Source organism: Corapipo altera, unplaced genomic scaffold (genome assembly GCF_003945725.1).
Source record: "Corapipo altera isolate COAL_440 unplaced genomic scaffold, ASM394572v1 316, whole genome shotgun sequence".
Taxonomy (NCBI): domain Eukaryota; kingdom Metazoa; phylum Chordata; class Aves; order Passeriformes; family Pipridae; genus Corapipo; species Corapipo altera.
In genome coordinates, this window is record NW_020884974.1 from 391,212 (window position 1) to 413,412 (window position 22,201).

General features: G+C 45.1%; 2 protein-coding genes across 6 annotated transcripts in view; both read left to right on the top strand.

Moving 5' to 3' along the window:
- Positions 1-782, top strand: part of NPL (N-acetylneuraminate pyruvate lyase) — a 9,307-nt gene extending 8,525 nt beyond the window's left edge. Inside the window, exon 13 of the mRNA XM_027665264.1 lies at positions 627-782. The gene's annotated coding sequence lies outside the window, so the exon portion shown is untranslated. The remainder of the gene's footprint in view (positions 1-626) is intronic.
- The window catches only part of DHX9 (DExH-box helicase 9), a 29,930-nt gene that overhangs the window by 2,456 nt on the left and 5,273 nt on the right, over positions 1-22,201 (top strand). The window contains exons 1-24 of one of the 5 annotated variants that reach the window (XM_027665255.1): positions 1,566-1,604; positions 1,644-1,811; positions 3,750-3,890; positions 4,909-5,023; positions 5,241-5,353; positions 5,734-5,879; positions 9,079-9,125; positions 9,501-9,634; positions 10,253-10,342; positions 10,438-10,599; positions 11,908-11,985; positions 12,304-12,495; positions 13,131-13,272; positions 13,759-13,841; positions 14,920-15,076; positions 15,234-15,334; positions 15,912-16,125; positions 16,319-16,413; positions 16,559-16,632; positions 17,272-17,424; positions 19,021-19,181; positions 20,769-20,880; positions 21,458-21,619; positions 21,722-21,849. In XM_027665255.1, the coding sequence (XP_027521056.1) occupies positions 1,701-1,811; positions 3,750-3,890; positions 4,909-5,023; positions 5,241-5,353; positions 5,734-5,879; positions 9,079-9,125; positions 9,501-9,634; positions 10,253-10,342; positions 10,438-10,599; positions 11,908-11,985; positions 12,304-12,495; positions 13,131-13,272; positions 13,759-13,841; positions 14,920-15,076; positions 15,234-15,334; positions 15,912-16,125; positions 16,319-16,413; positions 16,559-16,632; positions 17,272-17,424; positions 19,021-19,181; positions 20,769-20,880; positions 21,458-21,619; positions 21,722-21,849 (2,911 nt within the window). In that variant the 5' untranslated portion in view covers positions 1,566-1,604; positions 1,644-1,700. The other 4 variants (XM_027665258.1, XM_027665256.1, XM_027665259.1 and 1 more) reach the window with 4 other exon arrangements.

Sequence of the window (22,201 nt, forward strand, 5' to 3'; positions counted from 1 at the left end):
GAAACGACACTAAATAATCGGTGTTTGAAAACATATATTGACGAGATTTATTTTAACAATTCTGTATTAACAGGCATGCTAGCAGTTTGGGTGCTGTCATACAACAATGTGACACAGAGATAACCTTTGGGGAGGGAAAGAAAATACATAGGGGAGAGAAAGGCAGGATAAGAGCAAGGGAGAGTAAGGGAAAGAAAAGCTGAGAGTGGACAGATGTCTATAGTCACCGCCCACGGGGTCCAGCGATGCTTCCATGTCTGTCAGTTGAAGTGGTGGCCTTGATCTGCTGGGGGTGAAGGGGGGAAGCCCCCATACTCTAAGAAGTTATGAGTTATTATATCACGGGCCATGCCTCGAGCCTCCAACAACTCCTGGGTCTGTGTTGAGTTTTTTTTTGTGTCTCGCCCGGTTCCCGCCTTTAGGGAGGGAGGGGCCTGATTGCTCATCAGATGTATCAACAGTCAAAAGCCTGCGAGCTCGGCTTCTTGCCTTTTCAGGGCTTCACACCTTCAGCACTGGAGGGAGGGAGGGGCCGACTGCTCATCAGAGGTATCATGCAAGTCAAAAGCCTGCAAAAGTCTCCTAGAATGCATAAATCATTAACCATTTCAGTCTCTGACACACAGTCAGATTGCTCAGACTGGTATCTGTTTGCCAGAGTCACTGGGATACTGTCTGTGCGTGTAAAATCCTGCTTTTGTCTGATCTCTTTGTGTTCATACACCTTAATGCAAAATTAAAAAAACATCCCTTTTGCAATAGCAAGCTTTGGCTTTCTAATAAGCAGCTATTTCTCCATTTGTTTTCCTTAGGACAGGAACAAAGCCACGACTGAGCAGTGCATCTCTATATCCCAGTGCAGAATGCTGTCTGGCGGGTTAGGAAGTCAGAGAATCACAGAATCACAGAATGGTTTGGGTGGGAAGGGACATTAAAGCCCATCCAGTCCCACCCTCTGCCACGGGCAGGGACACCTTCCACTGTCCTTCCACCAAGCCCCGTCCAACCTGGCCTTGGACACTTCCAGGGATCCAGGGGCAGCCACAGCTCCTCTGGACAACCTGTGCCAGGGTCTCCCCACCCTCACAGGGAGGAATTCCTTCCCAATATCCCATCTAACCCTGCCCTCTGGCAGTGGGAAGCCATTCCCTGTGTCCTGTCCCTCCATCCCTTGTCCCACGTCCCTCTCCAGCTCTCCTGGAGCCCCTTTAGGCCCTGGTAGGGGCTCTCAGGTCTCCCTGGAGCCTTCTGTTCTCCAGGTGAATTCCCCCAGCATTCTCAGCCTGGTTCCAGAGCAGAGGGGCTCCAGCCCTCGGAGCATCTCCATGGAATCACAGGGAATCCCAGAACTGTTAGGGTTGGAAGGGACTTCTGGAGATCACCCAGTACAACCCCCGTGCCAGGACAGGGTCACCTGGATCAGGTGGGTTTGGGATGTCTCCAGCGAGGGAGGCTCCTGGCGCTCCCCGGGCGCTGTTCCCGGCTCTGCCCCTCACGGACAGCCATTCCCCGCTGAGGGGCGGGGCTGTGCCCGCCCCGCCGGGCCCTTCCCGGCCGCCGTCCCGCCGGGCCCGCGCAGGCGCCGTCGCTGCCGGGCGGTGCTGCCCCGGACACCGCGGAGCCCCCCGGACCCTCACGGAGCCCCCCGGACCCTCACGGAGCCCCCCGGACCCTCACGGAGCGCCCCGGCCCGCCCGGCCATGGGGGACGTGAAGAACTACCTGTACGCCTGGTGCGGCAGGCGGAGGGTCATGCCAGCCTACGAGATCCGCGCCGCCGGCGGCCGCGGCCGTCAGACCTTCCTGTGCGAGGTGCGGGCCTGCCCCGCCGGGTTCGGGCCACAGGGGCTGTGCGGGGGCCCTGAGGGGGCTCTGTGGTCCTGCCGGGGGTGTGTGGTCCACGACGGGCATCTGGGGGCTCCGAGCGGGTCTGGTGTCCTTCCAAGGGTCTGGGAGGCCCCGCCGGGGGTCTGGGGTCCCTGCCTGTGTCCTGGGGGTGTTGTCGGGGGCTTGGGCGCCGTGCCGGGGGTCTGGGCTCGCTACCGGGAGGGACCTGGAGCTGTGGCGGGGTCTGGGGATGTTGCCGGGGGGCGCGTGACAGGGGACCCTGCCGAGGGTCTGGGGGCCGTGACGGGGGTCTGGGCTCTGCCAGGGGGATGTGGGGTCTCTGCCGGGGAACCCGGGGCCCTGCTGGGGTCTGGAGTCTGTGACAGGGACCTGGGGACCCTGCCGGTGCAGGCTTGGGGCTCTGCCAGAGCGAACCTGGGGCCAGAGCAGGGGGTCTGGGGTCGCTGCCGGGGATCTGGGGGCAGGAGGGAAGCAGCCGGAAGGATGCTGCTACAGGGAAAAGGAATCGGTTTTCTTAAGGGTGGTGAGTGTCTGCACACCGTGTGTGTGGTCCTTCTTGCACTTAAAATAGGTGTGTGTCACTTTTGCAGAGAGGTTTGGCCTGCGGTTGAACTTGAGATGAAACGTATCAAAGAATTCCTGCTGGAGTGGCTCCTAGGCTAGGCTGTAACAGTACTCTGCTCCTGGCTCTGGGTAGTGTGGATGTGGGAGCTGTGAGTTCAGGCTGGCTCTGAGGAGGAGCTGGCAGTGAGTGTACAGGACGGGTCAGTTTCTGAGCTGGGCCATGGATTTGCACTAAACACCTTGAATTTGTCATTTTACCCTTCCTTCCTGTTTGTCTTCCCTGTCAATAGCAAAACTGAGAAGCACAGTGATATTAAACCAGTTTTCAAGGTGTTTTAACTGAGATTGAGCATTACTCAGATGAAGTGGGTTTATGTGCAATTAGATTAACAGAATCCCAGAATGGTTTGGGTTGGAAGGGACATTAAAGCCCATCCAGTCCCACCCCCTGCCATGGGCAGGGACACCTTCCACCAGCCCAGGTTGCTCCAAGCCCTGTCCAACCTGGCCTTGGACACTTCAGGGATGGAGCAGCCACAGCTTCTCTGGGCAGCCTGTGCCAGGGTCTCCCCACCCTCACAGCCAAGAATTCCTTCCCAATATCCCAGCTAAACCTACTTGCTGTCAGTTTAAATCCATTCCCTCTTGCCTGTCTCTCCATACTCTTGTGAAAACTAATATAAAGAAACTAATGTATATATTCTATATTATACAATATATGTATATTCTTGTTCTGGTTTTTGTATGGTGATACCCTGTGAGCATCCATGGAAACTTAACAGGTGAAAGGGTCAGTCTCATGAAAACATTCTTTCTTACTGATTTCCACAGTCTGGCTGTGAATCCAGTACAGTTATTGGTTGGTTGGAGGTATCATTGTCCAGGACATAGAATTGCTGCTCTAAAGTAAAAAAATCACAAATTAATCACGTGTTTTTATCTGCAAGAATGTGAAGCTAAGCTTGAGGGAACACTGGCTCACTCCTGTCCTAGTTGTCCAAGGGTTTGGGATTATGGTTGAAGAAGGTGATCCTGGGCAGGGTTTGCTGCTGTGTGTTGCCAGGGTCCCTTCCTACATTGATTCATCTTCTTCCACGAGGTTTTGGGAAGCACTTGTGCTCTGAGAATGGAGGTTTTCAGAATGTGGGAGTCTCTTTAGTAGGCACAAAGAATACAGTCAAACCCTGCAGAAATATATGGCTGTGTCTAGTGATACATAACAACACTTAGCGACATTATTTCTGCTGTATTTATGAGCAAGCAGACTTTGGTGTTTCAGCCAGTGCTGCTGGTTTGCAGGCCCCTCTCACCCACCCAGCTGTGTGTTGTTCCCTGCAGGTCCGAGTGGAAGGGTTCAACTACGTGGGCATGGGCAACTCCACCAACAAGAAGGACGCACAGAGCAACGCTGCCCGAGACTTCATCAACTACCTGGTGCGGGTGAACAAGATGAAGAAGGATGAAGTCCCTGCTTTTGGAGTAAGCTGCTCTTTCTCCTTGCCAAAGCCTGACCTTTCTTGGCAATGGGATGCTCCCAGTTATCTTTCACTCAGGAGTTCAGTCCCCTGTACAACGATGAGGATTGAGTGTGAGGGACTTGTGCTTGCAGTGCTGGAAAGCTGGGATACATGCAGAATATCAGGGTAGAAAAGATCCTTAAGACTGTCGAGTCCAACTGAATGTTGTGGGATGATCTGGTCCATACTGCTGCGGGTTAAGCTGCAAAGCTGATGAGGCTGGAAAGAACTCAGAGTCCCTGTGAGGTGCAGCCTGACTTTAAAAGTGCTGAGTACTCACACCTGACACTGGAATTGTTTTAGATACATATTATCATGGCTAGGCTTTGCGAACTAAGATTTGGAGATACATATTATAATAGATATATATGCACAATCCTGTGTACTTAAAAAAAAATTGCAACAAAAAAATAATAATCACAGATACCTCAAACCAGACATTGAAAATTTGGCATTTTTTTAAACCATAACTGCTTGCAGCCACAGCTCCTCAGGTATGTGACAGGATCTCTGCTTTTTATGATGTTGCATGAACCATCAGCAATGACTAGCACATAAAGGCTGAGGAGGAGGGTAACTCTGTCATTGCAACAATTTCAGAGAAAAAAATAAAGTAAATAAAGCATGAAGTTATGTGTTATCTGTTGGGAAGGAAGAGAATAATTCCATTTTCTCAGCTTTCTTGCCTCTTTAGCCTGGGTGAAACCCAGAGTGGGAACAGAACTGATATTTGGGTTTTGATGTGCCAGTTAGTTCATGGCAATTCAGTGTTCAAATACCCATAGTTGTGTTCCTTTCAGTTTTTAAAGGGTGTTACTGTTGAGGTTGCTACTGGGTAGTAACTATTGCATATTTACTGGGGATGATAACTACTGTGTAATGTTGCCTGAGCTCTTTAAACTGCCTGACCAGTTTTGAGCTGAACAATAAAACTTATTCTGTACCAGTGTGGTGAGGTTTTCCTTCCTTCCCTTCTCTAGCCAGCCCCAGGTGACACCCCCGATGGAGCACAGGAAGCAGCTAGAGATGTCACTGGTTCCAGTTCAGCTCTGGGAGGACCCCTTCCTCCACATTTGCTTTTAAAAAGTGAAGTAGGTAAGGCTGAAAACTGTAATTTGTGTGTATTTGGATGTATTTGGGTGGTGATTTTTCTCCCAAATACTCTGCAGACATAGTTTTGGGGCAGAGGTGTGAATGACTGTGAGATCTGAGAGACTGGTCATGGCCTGTGAGATTGCCAGGAAATGCCTCTCCATTGCTGAGAACATGTTTTGGGGGGATTATTTTATTTTTGGTTTTGTCCACATGATAGGCAATAGCCCAGGTGCAGCACCTGGAAACTGTGGCAGTCATGGAGCTCAGTGGGATCGGGGTGCGAATTTGCAAGATTATTATTCAAGGAAAGAGGAGCAAGAAGGTCAGGAGGTAAGTCGTACTATGGAATTCTCCTTCAATTCTTAAACAGGTATCTGTTTCACCCCCTTTAATTTGTTATTTGCATTTGTAATCAAACTTGGAGTTTTCATTTGATATTTTGCTGTTGATTTTAGCTTAAGCTGCAGATTTACTCACTGGCTTCTAACAAAGGTAATTTGCTTAAACTAGGAACAAAATAAATCACTCTGGATACTGTGAACATTAAGTGTTTGTACAGACATTTTGTTGTGAAAATAAGGAATTACTGAGGACTCTCTAGCATTTTCTGTAATGCCTCAATTATTTTATAGAATCTGGGTGAGTTATTTGAAAGACTTGTTGTAAGAATGTTTAAAACTAGTAAATGATACTCTTCTTTTCCGTATTAGACCTCAGAGTCAGAAGCGGACTTAAATGCTGACCTTCACGGGGGTTGGACCTTGGAAAATGCCAAGGCACGTCTGAACCAGTTTTTCCAAAAGGAGAAGATCCAGGAAGAATATAAATACACTGAAATGGGGCCTGATCACAACAGGTTTGGTAGTTTTAGTCACTGTCTGTGTACAAAGGCTTTGGTGACAGTGGCTGTTCACACTTATTTTTAGTGCTCCACAGTGTTCTTAGCCAGGACCAACAACATCCCTAAATTTGCTTATGTAGAAATGAGCTTTAAGGATATTTTATTTCTCTTTGTATTACAGTTAACTTTTTTGACACTGGAATCTTCTACTGGAAAAATTAGTTTGGCAGAATCTTCCCAAAGGCGTTTTGAGGGTTTCACTTGAGACCAGCTGGATATTACTCTTTCTTGACTTTCAGCCCATTCCATCAGAGAATTTGCATGTGTTTCCCCAAATGGAAATAACTCATAGCAGATTGTGCATAAAGAATTGATGGGTTTTATTACTTTACCCCTGGAAACAATCTCTACAAATCATCAAAACTTCAGGACATTGTATTTCTGGTGAAATATGGTAATGCTTTGTGACCAGAAACAATGGCACGCTGCTGCTGCTGCTGGATTCTCCTGGCTGGGTTCGAGGTTGGGTTTTTTGCATTGTGTAAACTTGTGTTCTATGAGAGTTGATGTTTTTAGAAAGACAAGAGAATTTTCTTATTACAGCCTTTCATGAGAGTCTCACTTGCAGGACTTCTGGTATTCTTTTGTTGAGACTTCCAAGCATTTAGAATATCTAAAATGTTTGTATCAGTGCAGAAAGCTGTAAATCCTCATTTAAAACTTGTCTTCAAGTCACTTCATCTCCATTTATATCTCTCAGACAAGGCCATATCTTTCCCTTAAATGTGAGTGACAAAAAAAGTTAAGTTTGTGCAGTGCTAGGAATTTAAAATATGCTTGTTGTAGGCTTAGTTTCTGAGCATTTCTTTTCTCCTGTAGCTTAGGGAATTTTTGTGCAGCTCGTTTTGTTGCACGTTGTGCAGGTAAAGGCATGAAAGCCTGTGTATTTTAATGTAGATAGTCTGGAGCAGAATGAGATGACTACAGATGACAGTATGTTTCTCAGCCTGGCTATTGTTCTTCCAGAGGGCATTTCAGAGTTTTCTGTTTACTGTTTATCCAGGGAAGGTTGTGTGAGTTTCCCTGAATGGAATGGCAGAAGGGGGAATTCACTGCCTGCTGTAACATCTAATTAGCAATCCTAATGTGTTCTAGGGCTTGTTAAGAGAGAGCAAACTGTTGGAGTCAATCCTTTTCGGTGTGTGCAACAGGAGGGGGATAACTTCAGATGTTTTGGAGTTTTGAGGACGGTTATATAGCTTAGGTAGGTTTTTTTTTTTAAGAAATACCAGTTGCCATGCATCCTGCCAGTCCGTTTTTGGGCTTTTTGAGTAATGATCAGAGATGTTAATTATAAAAGAATTATAAGAGATCTGTCAGCCTTGCTCTCAGACATTTGTGGTCAGTTAATCACATTCATGGTCTAAGAACTTAGTAATAACTGGGAAATTTGGATTCAGAAACTTTAATAATGTCAGGAGGGTATGTGTTGTAAATCTAAACATGGCTCTCCTAAAACACAAAGCAAGAACACAACGTTAAGGGGTGGGATGTGGCTCCTCCATGTTGGGATTCCATCAGAAGCATGGGATGCCTTTGCCTCCTCCTGTTCCTGCTGGAGAGTGACACCACAGATCTGTGCACGCTCACATGGCTGGACTAGGGAATCACGTGGGACTCTGCTGCAAACTGATTTCTGGTGTTGCTGTTCTCCCCTCAGGTGGAGGAGAATGAGATTGAATGCTGACTGTAGGCCTGGCTGAGAAACATACTGTCATCGGTGTCTTAGGTGGCCGTTGTGTCCCTGAGAGCCAGTGGCCTTCGACCCCTGAAGCCACTGTGCCTGAAGGTCAGTTCGCTGGTAGTACAGGAAGGAGCTCTAACCTGAAATTTAAATCACTCACTTAACCTTTCGTATTGGTTGTTTGCAGCAAGAAATGAAGGACACGGGTGCAAGGCTCTGCCTGCAGCTGGGCAAGTGCCAAGGCTTAGTTTCCAAAGAGGATCTCAGTCCAATAAAGCCCAGTTCCATGTCTTGAGTCACGTTTGCCGGGTTAAATCCCGTCTTACAAGAATTTGGCTTTAATTTTTCATCTGGCAAACACAAGCTTAGGTCTGGGGTTCTTAAAAACACGAATCTGGTTTCCATCCTCCTTTGTTGAAGATTATGTTTTTCTTTAAGCCTAAATTCTTTACTCAGAGGCTGGTGAGGCCCTGGTACAGGTTGCCCAGAGAAGCTGTGGCTGCCCCATCCCTGCAAGTGTCCAAGGCCAGGTTGGATGGGGCTTGGAGCAACCTGGGCTAGTGGAAGGTGTCCCTGCCTGTGGCTGGGGGTGGGATTGGATGAGCTTTAAGGTCTCATCCCACCCAAACTATTCCATGATCCTATGATTCTGTGATCAGTATACCAGTTGACCTTTAAACAAACTGGTCCCATGCCTGCTAAGCAAACTATTAGGTTTGCTACGCAGAGTTACCTTGAGGAACTCTGTTACTCGAGTAACAAGTTGCTCAGGAAGTTGCTCAGTAACAAGTTGCTCTGCTGTTCCCAGATTATGGCAACAAGGGAATGGAAATTCATGCAAATTCAAGTACTCTGTCTCCTCCTGTGCAGATAAGTTCTGTGGTCTGTGACTGAATGACCTGGTTTGGTTTTGGCTGTGCTCTGGGCTGGCCAATCATGTGGTAAAAAGCAGAGTAGCTGTATCAAATGGTGCATCTGAGTTGTGAAACACAGGTTACTAGTGAGTTACTAGTGTTATACTAGTATCTAATCACTAGTGTGATTAGTGATTAGATCTAATCTAATAATCGTGTGATTAGATCATCTAATCACTAATGTGGGATACAGTTAATGGTACAGTAGGGTGCACATTAATGTTACATTAACGTCCTACCTGCTTTATAATTGTTTCCTTAAACTTGGACAGCTCAGAACATATTTCCTAATAATAAGGCTTTAAATTTCAATGCTGAACAGTGGCATTTGCGGGATTCTTCTTATCAAATCTCCTGGTTCTATTGATGGCAGGTGTGTTACAGACTAATTTGGGGTTAAAGGGACTAAAAGCAGTAATATTTTACCTTGGTCACTGATGAGTTGACAATTTCTAACCGAGGACAGAGGTGTCTTTGCCTAGAAATATTGGAAAGAGTGAATATGTTTGCAGTGTCAGCTATTGGTAATTGTACCTTTGTGTTGTTTCTCTTGCAGGAGCTTTAATGCAGAAATGACCATTTATGTGAAGCAGCTGGGCAGAAGTAAGTGTTCCTATTTAGTTTTTAACTTACCAAGAGGCAGGTGTTGGTCCGGAGGAATGTTTATGGGTACAGACTTTATCATAGTTACGTGTTGGAGCCACTTCCAGAGGTGAGGGATCCTCTGTGTGATGCTACTGGGTGGTGTTGGATAATCATGCACACTGAGTGCGGGAAGACTTCACGGGACTTGTCAGTAAGTAGCATCACACAGCCAGTGTGAGGCAGCTGCTGGAGGGGGCTGTTGGATTTTAGGTTGAAACTCTGGATTTATCAAGATTTGAAACTTCCCTGTGTGTACAGAGAGTTTGTTTCAGAGTAGTATCTTCTGTGGAAGCTCTGATGGGCTCCTGCAGCTCTGACTTCTGTGTGCCACAGGGATCTTCAGCCGTGAGCACGGGTCCAACAAAAAGCTGGCAGCACAGTCCTGTGCCCTCTCCCTGGTTAGGCAGCTCTACCACCTCGGGGTCATCGAGCCTTACTCTGGGCAGACAAAGAAGAAAGGAGAGTCGGTGAGTTTGGGAGGAGGGGCCGGAATTCCTGCTTTCCTTTCGTGACACAGAAGCACTGCCATAAACACGAGTGAGTTAGAGTCTGCTCTCCATATTTAGCATCTTACAAGTTATCGATTTTGTTTCTTTAATTTAGTAGCTGTTTCTGTTCTGGCCAGTGATTTGGATCAGAAATATAACTTCATGGGTATGCGAATGGAGCAGTAACTAATTTTAAATGCAAAAGTATTTGTAACAAACGCTTTTTTCAGTAAAATATTTCTACAAGCTTAAGTATTTCTGTTTATGCACAGCTGTTTGGATTCATTCTCTGACACAGGAGCATTTGCTGAGTATTCAAATTTCTCTCTATATATATATATACGCACACACCAAATAATATGTATTATTTAGGTGTTTGGTAGCAACTTTGAGAATGTGTTCCTCTGAAATGAAATTCAAATATTTGAAAATAATCTACAGATTCTTATTTGATGAAAAGTCACCAAAACATTTCAAGAATGTGAATTTTGAACTGATGATACTTTTTGACCCTGTTTGATGGTTCAGCCTACAGTTCTGGCTCCCACAGTCTGTCTTTTTGTGTATATTGACGTGTAGTTTTTCAATATTTCCTAGCTGGAACCCTATGAGGTGTCACTGTCTCCTGACTTAGAAAATCAGCTGCAAAAGACTGTCCGGGAGCTGTCCCTGGAGATCGTGCCTTCGGTGAGTGTGTGGCTGAGGTACTCCAGTGTGTAACATCACACCTGCTTGTTTAATGCATTCACCTGTCTTTGCCCTCTCTGCTTTTGGAATTATAGCCTGAAGATCCCAGTAATCCAGTTCTGATCAACGTCGGAAAGTTGGCCCAATTTGAGCCATCACGGAGACAAAGTCACACAGGAGTTGTTCCCTGGTCACCACCTCATTCCAACTGGAACCCTTGGACTGGCTGCAATATTGATGAGGGTCCTCTGGCAAATGTAAGGTTAACTTAAAAAATTGATTTGTTGATTGTTTTCCCTGTGCTTCCAGAACTTTTAAATGCTTTTCCCCCCAGGATTTAAAGTATAAGCTATTCCAAAGGAGAAAACAGTCCACTGATAAAATTTCTTCCCTTTTTGACCTGGAGGCAGGGAATTTTTTGTGTTTACTTTGTGTTTCACTAAGTACTGAGCAGCAGTGTCTTGAGTGTCCCAATTCTCTGCTTTGTTTCACTTTTTACTTCCCACTCTGCAGCCCATACAAAGCTTATAATTGAAATTACAAGGTAAGATCACGGACATGTCATTTATAATTCCTTAGCTTCTCTTTCCCATGTTTCCATGCTAGGACTTTTTTCTGGGAGAAGAAACAGCTTCATGCCAAGTGTCATTACACAATCAGCCAAATTTCCTATTTTTTGTTATTTCTAGTCCCATTCAGCACGGAACAAATGAAAAGCAACAATGTGGCATGGTAGAATGAGGGAGAAGGGGAAAATTACTGGGTTGTCAAATTCAGAGGGTAATTTGGTCTGGCTGGTATAACCTGGTAAGAAAAGACTCTCAGGGCACGAACTTGAGTTTCCTACAACAGAGAATCTGAGTGCATATGGCCAAACCAGTAATTTAATACTTTCTTTCACTCGATAAATGACTTCAGTTTAACATTGATCATTATGTATTGACTTCTAAAAAATATGGAGTGGATGTAGATTTGGGTGTTGTTGTTTTAAACACATAAGCAGGATATGTGTGGACATTGCAAATTGAGCTGACTTCAAATCTCATCAGTGCTAGTCGTGGTGCACAAACTTATTTGCAGCAAAAGCAATTTGCCCTTTGGTAACAAATCTGAATTTCTTTGCAATTCTTTGGTAGTTAAAATACAGGAGTTGCCTTATGAATTTCCCTCTCTGTTCACTTCTCCCTTTTCAGCTGCTGTTCTGTGGGTGGTTTTGTGCTTACATTAGTTCATTTCTTACATTAAAAACTCCTGTCTCAATGATCATCTCATTGGCTTCCTGCTGACTAGAGTGTGTTTTTCAAGCAGTTAAAGTGTTTCAATTTAAGCAATTGTTCTTTTTCAGTGTTTTGGATCTTTTTGAGGAACTTCTTTGAGGATGAATGTTTAATTTTAATATGCTGGAATGAATGACATTAAATAGCTCATCGGTGTAACTGATTTCAGGGAGTTATGTAGGAAATGATGACATTTGGGATGATTATGTTGGAGTGCCTGATTTGATATTGAAGTTAGGATGTAGATAAGGAGTCAAAAAGCCTCCAAACAATGTCTTGTACTTACAGCTCACTCCAGAGCAAATAAGCATGGATCTGAAAAGTGATTTCATGTACCGTCTGGAGCAGGATCAGGAATTACAGAGGGTAAGTGTGCTTCCTGTGACATGCTGTGCTTGCACTAGTCTCTTTTTCTTCCAGAAGGGGTTGAACATAATGTCTATGAAGCGTGTAAGGCTGGATTTCAGCAGAAATACACATTTTCAGAAGGATTGGATGTTCCACTGGGAGGGGTGTGGGAATGTGTTGTGCTGTGTCAGGAAAAAATACAAACTGTTATCTGTTCTTCCACAGTTTTTCCTTTGTATAAGGGAAAAGTGTAGAAAAGGGAGACAGGGTATGGATGTGGAGCAGAACAGGTTGATTTTTGGAGATTTTGGAAATGTGCTGGGGTTTTTTTTCCAGATTCAAGAAGAGAGAGAGGCCTTACCTCTGAAGAATTTTGAGAGTGAAATTCTGGATACAGTCCGTCAGAACTCTGTTGTTGTCATCCGTGGTGCCACTGGTTGTGGCAAAACCACCCAAGTGCCCCAGTACATCCTGGATGAACACATCAGAACCGGCCGGGCTGCCGAGTGCAACATCGTGGTGACACAGGTGGGGATGTGTGACCAGTGCACTTCTGGGGTGGATATGAGAAATCACAGGTCAGTTAGGACAGAATCACAGGATGCTTTGGGTGGGAGGGGATCGTAAAGCTCATCTCATTCCAACCTCTGCCATGGGCCAGGACACCTTCCACTATCCCAGGTTGCTCCAAGCCCTGTCCAGCCTGGCCTTAAATGATTGAAGGATGTGCTGAAGAAGCTGATTATCATTGCAGGACATCGTTCATAAAGGTTTCTCCTCAGTAATACAAGTAGGAGAAACCTCAGCACTATGTATGTCTTCATTTGGAGTCCTGTTCTTTCATGGATCTTCAATTTGGATAATCTGGCTTGTACCTTGCCCAGGCGAAAACTTTTCGTCAGACCGAGGGGAAAAGATTTGGCAAATGCCAGCTGGTAGTTCCCATGTATCCTCATATCCCTGCCCTGTGATTTCATATGTAGAATTAACCATTTCAGAAGAAAAAAACATGTCGTTACACGCACTGGTGTTTAATGATTACTCCGTGAAGAAATCTGAGGGCAGGACACCTGTAGCACTTCCAATTTATTTCCTTGCTTTCAGTGCTGTTGTGATAAAGTTCTGTAAGCTGATCATTAAGTCAGGACACCCTTTCCCCCCAGCCCCGGCGGATCAGCGCGGTGTCGGTGGCAGAGCGCGTGTCCTACGAGCGGGGAGAGGAGCCGGGGCAGAGCTGCGGGTACAGCGTGCGCTTCGAGTCCGTGCTCCCTCGGCCCCACGCCAGCATCATGTTCTGCACCGTGGGTCTGTACTGCTTTGTTACCTCTGCAGCTCATTCCTTATGGGTCCACACTCTCAGTTAGCAGCAAAAGCAGGGGTGTGGTTCGGTTAAAATTTGTACGATGCCTGTTTCAGGGATTGAAAAGGGTTTTTCTGGGTACAAGTTTGCTGATGTGCTGTTGTGCAGAGAAAAATTAAGGCTGTTGTTCAGAAGTCTGGTAATACAGGTCTGGTAGCACACAGAAGTTATCCCATGAGGAGCTAAAATTGCCATATAATTGTTCTTAAAAGACAGAAGGGGAGGCAGCATTGGGTGGGAAGGGTGAAAGAGTCTTTCAGGTGGTAATGCTTCATGCCCTTGCTGTCACTTGTACAGAGGAAGGCCTGGCAATTAGAGATGGCTTGGAAAAGGGGCTGGGCAGCCTGCACACTTCCTGGTTTTTAAACCAGGGGCTGAGAGGGGGAAGATTGCTCTGTTACAGGAACATTTACCTGCTGTGGCTTTTTCAGGTGTTCTTCTGAGAAAGGTGGAGACTGGGATCCGTGGCATTAGCCACGTTATTGTTGATGAGATCCATGAGAGAGACATTAATGTGAGTGAGCTGCTGACTGCAGTCCTGATCTCTCTGTGCTACTGTTTAACTTGTGGATGTGTTTGTGTGTAGTAGCCAACGTGTGAGAGCAAACTGTGTCTTACTAAGGGACATATATGTCAGTTTTCCATCCTCAATAATGTTTTTAGAAGCTCTTAATTATTCCTTACCTGATTAGCAGAGCAAGGACTTGTGCTTCCTTGCTGCCCTCTTTTTGCCTGTTAGCATCTCCAATGTCCTGGTCCCCTCTGGAGAACAGAACACCACGGCACAAGCACATCTTGTCCAAACAGGGGAGCACACTGAATGGCACTGTTACTCTGCAGTTCTGTTCCTACTGACAGTGTCGTGTTACTGGTGATATTTTACAGACCCTGCAGTAGAAGTAGGGGAGGGATTGAATGTCATTTAAGAAATGGGAACCATTTTCTGTCCCCTTGATTATTCTGTATCATTTTCAGCCTTGCCACAATGAGAGTGAGAGCAAGCACAAAGTTCTGACAGGATATTTAAGCTTGTTTGGACAGAATTTGGGGTCTCCTTTGGGTGGAATTGCAACACACATTTTTCTCTTCATCAATTAATTTTATGTTAATGATGTAAAATACAAGTTTTGAAATTTTGACTGAAATAGGAATTATACCTTTGGAACTAAGGGCCTGCCTAACTGCATGGCAAAACTAAATAAATGTCATGTTTAAACAGAACTATAAACTTCACATACACCTGCACATTTTTATTTGTTTATGAACTGTGGCTACTTTATGTGTAAACCAAGTTTATAAAGATCTGAGGCTGTAATGTATTGTCAGGAAGGAAGCAGACTACTTTTAGACTACCTTCTTTACACTGGAAATCCTAAAATTCACTTATCCCAGGAATTGCAGTAATTTCAAAATAAGGCACTGACAACAGTTTCTGGTTACAGAATGTTTTTATGCTACTTGTTACTTCTCTTGTCCAGTAAAACTCCTGTTCAGTAAATGTGTATGTCTATGTAGTTCCTTCTGGTCTCTTGGGAAGATATTGCTTTTTATGAGTAGCAAGTTCATGACTCTTTTATTCTCCTTGTGTGCAGACTGACTTCCTTTTGGTGGTGCTGAGGGATGTCATTCAGGCCTACCCTGAAATCAGGGTTGTCCTCATGTCTGCCACCATTGACACCAGTATGTTCTGTGAATACTTCTTCAACTGTCCCATCATCGAGGTCTACGGCAGAACCTTTCCTGTCCAAGGTAAACCATTGGTTGACCTCCAGCAACTGCTTTACTTTTTGTTTTGTTCATACTCTTGAAACATCCCAGTTACATCAGGAGACTCTGGAGAGATGATGAGAAGAATTATTACACAGGTTTCTGGCAGTCAGTCCTGATCACCTGTCTGTCCTTGCAGATTATTTTCTGGAAGATTGTATTCAAATGACTCAGTTTGTTCCTCCACCAAAGGAGAAGAAGAAGAAAGAGAAGGATGAAGAAAGTGGTGAAGATGATGACGTATGTTTGACCTTTTTCCATATGAAAAATTGAACAAGTGCTAGTTTTAGGGCTCTAACTCAAGTGTAATTCATGTGGCATTGTTGAACTAAAACACTTGTAGCAGCTTTCCTATTTTTAATCTCTGAGATTGCTGTTAAATTCAGCAATACAACTTAGTTTTCCCATTGCCCTTCTAAACTGAAGAATTTCTTTTTCACTGAAGCCAAAGTTCTCATGTTTTGTCAATCTACTTCTCTTTAGAGCTAGGACTGAAATGCTTTTGAAAATGAAAAGATTGGTGACCTTGGAAGAAGAAACAGGGAAGCATGAGCTTGTTGATAACTTTTCAGGGTGAAAATTTAGATTCTTTCCCTTCTTTGCTTGCAGCTGATATTGTCAGTACTCACATACATTGTCAAGAAACTGTCACTTCTATAGCTTTTAATTTGTAGATTTGAAACTTCTGTTTAGGCCAGTCATTTGAAATTTTTAAAAGATGGCCAGTTTTTCTTGAGAGACAACTACCCACATATCTGGTCAGCCACTCTCTATAGTTTGAGTAAATAAATTTATATGATTTTTTTTTTTTTGGTAGGCCAATTGCAACCTTATTTGCAGTGATGAATATGGCCCGGAAACAAAGCACTCCATGGCTCAGCTGAACGAGAGAGAAACCTCTTTTGAGCTCATTGAGGCCCTGCTGATTTATATCAAGACTCTGAATGTTCCAGGAGCTGTCCTTGTTTTCTTGCCTGGCTGGAATTTGATCTATACAATGCAGAAGCATCTAGAAATGAACCCACACTTTGGTATAAGCAGCTGTTTTATTATATTTCATCTTTTCCGAAGGAAACTATTGGCTGTGCGAGGATGGGGGTTGGATGAGAGGCTTCCGGAGCTAATTTGTTGTGGAAGTGAATGAGCAGAAATTTTTATGTTGTGCAAAGAAGAAATGAGAGTCACACAGTAGTAGTTACCAACCTTCTTGTATTCCTGTTGTAGGAGGCCACCAGTACAGGATTTTGCCTCTGCATTCCCAAATTCCTCTGGAAGAACAACGTCGAGTGTTTGATCCCGTGCCTTCTGGAGTGACCAAAGTAAGGGAGCCTTCTCTGGGTGCAGCTCTGGGCTTTTGGGGAATGTATTGCTGAATTTTTTATTTAAGTTCTGTAGTTTATTGTGCTGTTCATCCTCAGCTATTCCAGACCAATAACGTCACTTTGCAATTCCTGGTTTTTACAGGTTATTTTATCCACCAGCATCGCAGAGACCAGCATTACCATCAACGACGTGGTCTTTGTTATCGACTCCTGCAAGTGAGTTCATGAAGCAGCTTTTTGTTTTGTAAATGCTATCCCTGGGAATGCAGAAAACGTTCTGGGAGCACACAGAGGTGCTTTGTGTTCCCATGCTCCCAGAGCTGAGCTTGAGGACTCTAACTCAGGACAAATTAGCATTGTCTTCAGCCGGTCAGCACAGTGACACACCACGCTGGCATCTCAGTGGGCTGGGTTGGTCAAGCTGGCACTATTCATATGAGGTGTCAATGGGTCTCCATGCCAATTTGATGGATGCCATCTGCCAGATGAGTGTTACAAACTCTCAGTGTCTGTCTGATGGAAAAGAGGGAAGATTTTTGTAGTCTCCTACAGATCCTGCTTTGCTGGGCATGTTCTCTGAGCAAAGTGCACCCGGGGAGCTCATGATTTTAAGATAATTTTAAGCTTTTGAGGCAGTTGTGAGAACATCATTCTGTGTATGGCTTGGGGCATTGCTTTATAAAGAATGATGCTTTAGCTTCCAGATCCATGCCTAACTAACCAAAGCTCAGCTACTCAGACAGGGTGGCTGGCTTCTTAAGCAATGTGACTTCAAGCAATGAAATAAGAACTGATTTGGCAGGACATAAGGTGAAGAACTTCTGATCTTAAGTGGTTTTTTTCCCCCTGGAACAGGCAAAAAGTGAAGCTGTTCACGGCTCACAACAACATGACAAACTATGCCACGGTCTGGGCATCCAAAACCAACCTGGAGCAACGCAAAGGCAGAGCTGGGCGTGTGCGGGCCGGGTTCTGCTTCCACCTGTGCAGCAGAGCTCGCTTTGAGAGGTGAGGCCGTGCTCTGCAGGGACAAAATACCCCCAGACTGCTGTGTGCTGCTCTGGTCACACTGGGGAAATCACTGCAGAAGGCACAGAGAGATGTGTGATGTCAACTCACACTGAAATATCACAGTTCTTTGGCTAAAAAATGTACCTATTTGAAATGCTTTCACCCATAGTATGAGGTGGATAAGTAGCTGATGATTTTACCAGTAAGAGCTTCACTGCAACCTACAGAACCTCTCAGGGGAAAAATAATACTGCTTGGGAATTGAGGCAAGGCAGAAAAGAGCTTTGTAGTGAGGATGAGGCTCTAGTCTGCCTGCAAACATTGAGGGCACTTGGCCTCTCCACATAACACTCAATTCTGTCATGGAAGTGGCAAAAAGCAGGGAAAGCAGATGTTGCTTTTCTCTGCATCCCCTTCCATGGTCAGGAAGCCCCTTCATGCTCCGCTAGCACCTTCTCTGCAGCTGAAACTTTTGACCTCTTCTCTCTGCCAAGCTGTTTCTCCGTTACTAGAGCCATGGAAATCTCTTTGCTGGTTGGAAAAGTCTACACAGCTGTTACACTCTATGTTTGATCTCCTTCATGAAAGTTCCAGTGCCCCTTTCTCTGGCTGTTAGAGCATAACTGTTTTGATGTTCAACTTTTTGTAACCTCAGAAAGCATCAGTTGATCAAAAGCTCTCCTTGAATTGCTCAAATTTATTTAGATCTGCTGTCGAGTACAGTGGAATGATTTTAATTAACAATTTTTGACAGGGACCTGATTTTGGGCTACTGAAGTAATCATGGGACTTCATGATTTTAAAGTTACCTTCCTTGAAAGAATATAAACCCAAAATATACTAGTTCCGTGGTGCCTTGGAAAGGGTTTGTGGACTTGTGAAGATAATCTTTTGAGAGATACCGTCTAAATCTGGTGCCAGCTGAACCTGGATATCTGTTCAAGGTGTTTGAAACCTTTTTTAGCTGCCTGTTGCTGAGTGCAGTCATTCCCTGGACTTCATATTTCAACCAGCAAGCTGAAGGATCACAAAGGATCACTATGCTAAAGACTTGAGAGCTCTGTGTGTTTCCATCAGGTCTTCTTTCCTACCAAAAAATTACCTTTGGAAAACATCCAGCAGAAATACTTAATCTTTTTAGTGATCAGAGAAGAGTGTGCAGGAGGAGTGGGTAGTTTGGAGTTGATGGGACAGGTAGAGAAGTGCTTGTACAAAAGGGCTGTAAGCAGGTTGTCTCTCAGGAGTGGAAGAGGAGATGATGGTAAGGGATGTATAGGGCTGGACACAGCCATGCTGGGAATGGGGCTCCAGCCATGCAGGCTCCGTGTGGTCAGCTCGTGGTAGAAGCCACAGCGGGCAGTGGGGATGTGAGGGCTACACCCTGTGTGCATTCCCAGTGCAGATTTAGCCCAGAGGAGAATGGAGAAGCATGGAATTTCCTAGAAGGGCCCAGGCTCCAGGAGCACAGAGAGAGCCGTGGGTTGGCTCGGGGCCTTTGGAGGGGAGTAGTTTGTGCTGGTGCAATGACCCCTCGTGGTGATCAAAGCCTGTGCTCAGAGAAACGTGCCCTTCTTTGTTCTCTTCTCATCCCAGACTGCAGACTCACATGACACCCGAAATGTTCCGGACGCCACTCCACGAGATCGCTCTGAGCATCAAACTGCTGCGGCTGGGCGGCATCGGGCAGTTCCTGGCCAAGGCCATCGAGCCGCCGCCCCTGGACGCGGTGATCGAGGCAGAGCGCACGCTCAGAGGTACCTGGGCTGCCCTCGGGCTGTTCCTGGAGCTGTGTTCCCTGTGTCCCAGTGCTTTTCCGTGTCCCTGCTCACTGAGCAAGGCTGCACCTCCCCCGCTGGGCTGTGTGAGCAGCACACGCTGTGGGACACTCTGAGGTGTTTCCTGGAGGCACCGTGTGGGTGGCAGTGGCTTGTGCAGCTGAAGAAATACTTGAATTCCCAAGTGGAGGGTCATTCCTTTGAGAAACTTGAGCCTTCAAACTCGAGGCTTGTTTTTTTGTTTCACCAGTAACTTATGTTAGCTTCCAGCTTCCTGTTTTCCAGCTGTGGCACTGCTGTGTGCAGCACAGACTCAGTCCAGTGCCTGAGGCATTCACAAAGCTGCTGTAAAAGCACTGAAAAAAGAGGTTGCTAGTTCATTGTATAATTACTGCTTTGTACAGTTTGCTGACCCAAGATCTGATATTCTCAGGTAATTAAATCTCCAGTTTATAAATCTGCATAAAAAGCCAGGAGAAACTGAGGTGGGAGTTGAGCTGTCTCCCTGCTTTTTTCGAGGAACTAACTAGAATATGAATAAAATGGGGTAGGGAGGAACCTTAAATTTATGCTTTAGATGTAAAGCAGTGATGTCAAACCTCAGCACACTTTGCAAACGTCAGTAAATAAGCACTTAAAATTTTTAACAACTGAAATATCTGCTTGATTGTGTACAGAGGGGCAACCAGAATGAAAAACAGAGCTGGGGATAGGTATTCAATTTTAATGACTTTCTGGTCTAAAAATTGTTAGTGCTTTTCTCAGTGTGTAGATAAGAAGTGCAGAGCCAGGGGAAAAGGCAAATATTTTCAGCTCTAACACCAAGTAGCTGTTTCTGCAGGTGCCTCCCTCTCCTGGATGACCTGTGATTTTTCAATGCAGGTACACTGCTAGTACATTTTCAGGAAGGTGAGATGTTACTCTTCAAAGTATTCTTTAGGCTTTTGGGTTCAATAGGTGCCAAGAAAAAATGGATTTGATGGTGGCTAAGGAGTCCTTTATGTGTTTCCTTTCCTGTTTAATTTCTGAGGCTACAAAGCTTTTTTTTTTTTTTTTTTTTAATGTGAAAAAACTCCTGATAGCTTTGAAGATGAATACAGGTGATGATTTTTAGGTAATGGAAGGGGGGAAAGGCAGGTAAAGCCTCATGGAAGAGAGAGTTTGTGGTGGTCTGTTTTTGAGGAAGAGAATTCTGTGATCTGGCAGCAGCAATGAAGACTCCACAGTTGGCTGTGATTAGATCAAATATAGGGACTTGAAGAAAGTTTAACAATGTAATGGTGGTTTGTACAGAAACAAACTAAAAAAGGAATGGAAAAACACGTATGTGAATTAAATAGTGATTATTTTAACTGTGGAGGAGGTAGTAAAACATCTGTAAAGCTAAAGTAAAATCTATCTGACCTCAGTTGAGTTTTGAAAATCAGGTTGGCAATATTGTAAACAACATTAAACTTCAGTACAGGTGGGGTTCTATTTAAACACACTTACAGAAACTCTGCATTTCTTATCTAAGGCTTTCTGGGACTAGTTAACCCCCTTTGATCAGAAGGCATCTTGTTTCAGAGCTGGATGCCCTGGATTCCAACGATGAGTTGACACCTCTTGGAAGAATCCTGGCCAAGCTTCCCATTGAGCCTCGTCTGGGCAAGATGATGATCATGGGCTGCATTTTTTAGTAAGTTGAGTACTCATCTCAGTGTCTTGTTCTTGTTTTTCTGAGTTCCTGAGCCTCTTGACATGCACTGTGTGAGAGAAAAAACAATATATCTAGATGAGCAATAAGTGCTGCAGCTGGGGAGAGTAGACTGAATATTCATGGGAGCAGAGGAGAAATAACTTCAGTGTAGGGAACGAAGTAGTTATGAAACTGAGAGTTCACTGCAACAGATCAGTGGAGCCTGAATATTTATGAATTAAGAGTGGGACTGGAAACATTTAAGTATAACCGTGAACTAGAGGCGGGGAGACATGGAATTCGGCACTGAGGTAAGGATTAAAATGAATCCCCAGGTTTTGCTTTGTCATTGTGATGGCTGCAGGGTCCTTTTCACCAAAAGAAGATGGTGTGTGGATGGGGAGGATGGGAGGGAAGATAGACCTGATTTAACATCCACTTCCAGAGAAGTGTTTCAGTGAAGAACTCTGGTAGATAAGGGCGAGATTACTGAGGTCTGTAGCAGAGAAGCTGCACTGCTACCAGCAGCCTGCAGCAGGAACTGAATGACCCTGATCCCTTCTGTGGCTCCTTTCAGCGTGGGAGATGCTGTTTGTACCATCTCTGCTGCCACCTGTTTCCCTGAGCCCTTCATCAGTGAGGGCAAACGCCTGGGTTACGTCCATAGGAATTTTGCTGGGACCAGGTACTCGGATCACGTGGCTTTGCTCTCTGTCTTCCAGGCCTGGGACGATGCAAGGTACGTTGTCTGGTGCAGCAGCTGAGGGGGAGTCGTGGGTAACACAGTGTGAGCTTTCCCCTTCCCTGACCAGACTTGTAATTCCCTCTGTTTGCTTTTCAGAATGGGTGGTGAAGAAGCAGAGAAGAGGTTTTGTGAGCACAAAAGACTCAGCATGGCCACTCTTAGAATGACTTGGGAAGCAAAAGTCCAGCTGAAAGACATACTTATTAGTTGTGGCTTCCCTGAAGGTGATTCTACTTGGACACAATAATTTAAGAATTTGCATTTTTCATTCTGAGATGATAAATAAATAAGCAGGAACAGTCTGTGTTGAACACACAAGCACAGAGGGTTTAGTGGATTTGCCATAACACTGCTCTGCTTTTAGATGGAATTTTAGTACTGTCTCTTAAAGCAGAGAAGCTGTGATGGCTGTGGTGCAACACAGGTTGGTTTTGAAGGCTGAGGTTAGGACTGCAGGATTGAAAATCTATTAAGCAGCTGTCCTTAGAGTGTTACCTCCCTGGTTTTCTTTCTCCTTCACTTTTACGTCTCCAAAACGTGCTGTGCTTCCCCCTCCTTTCCTTTAGCCTGAGCAGG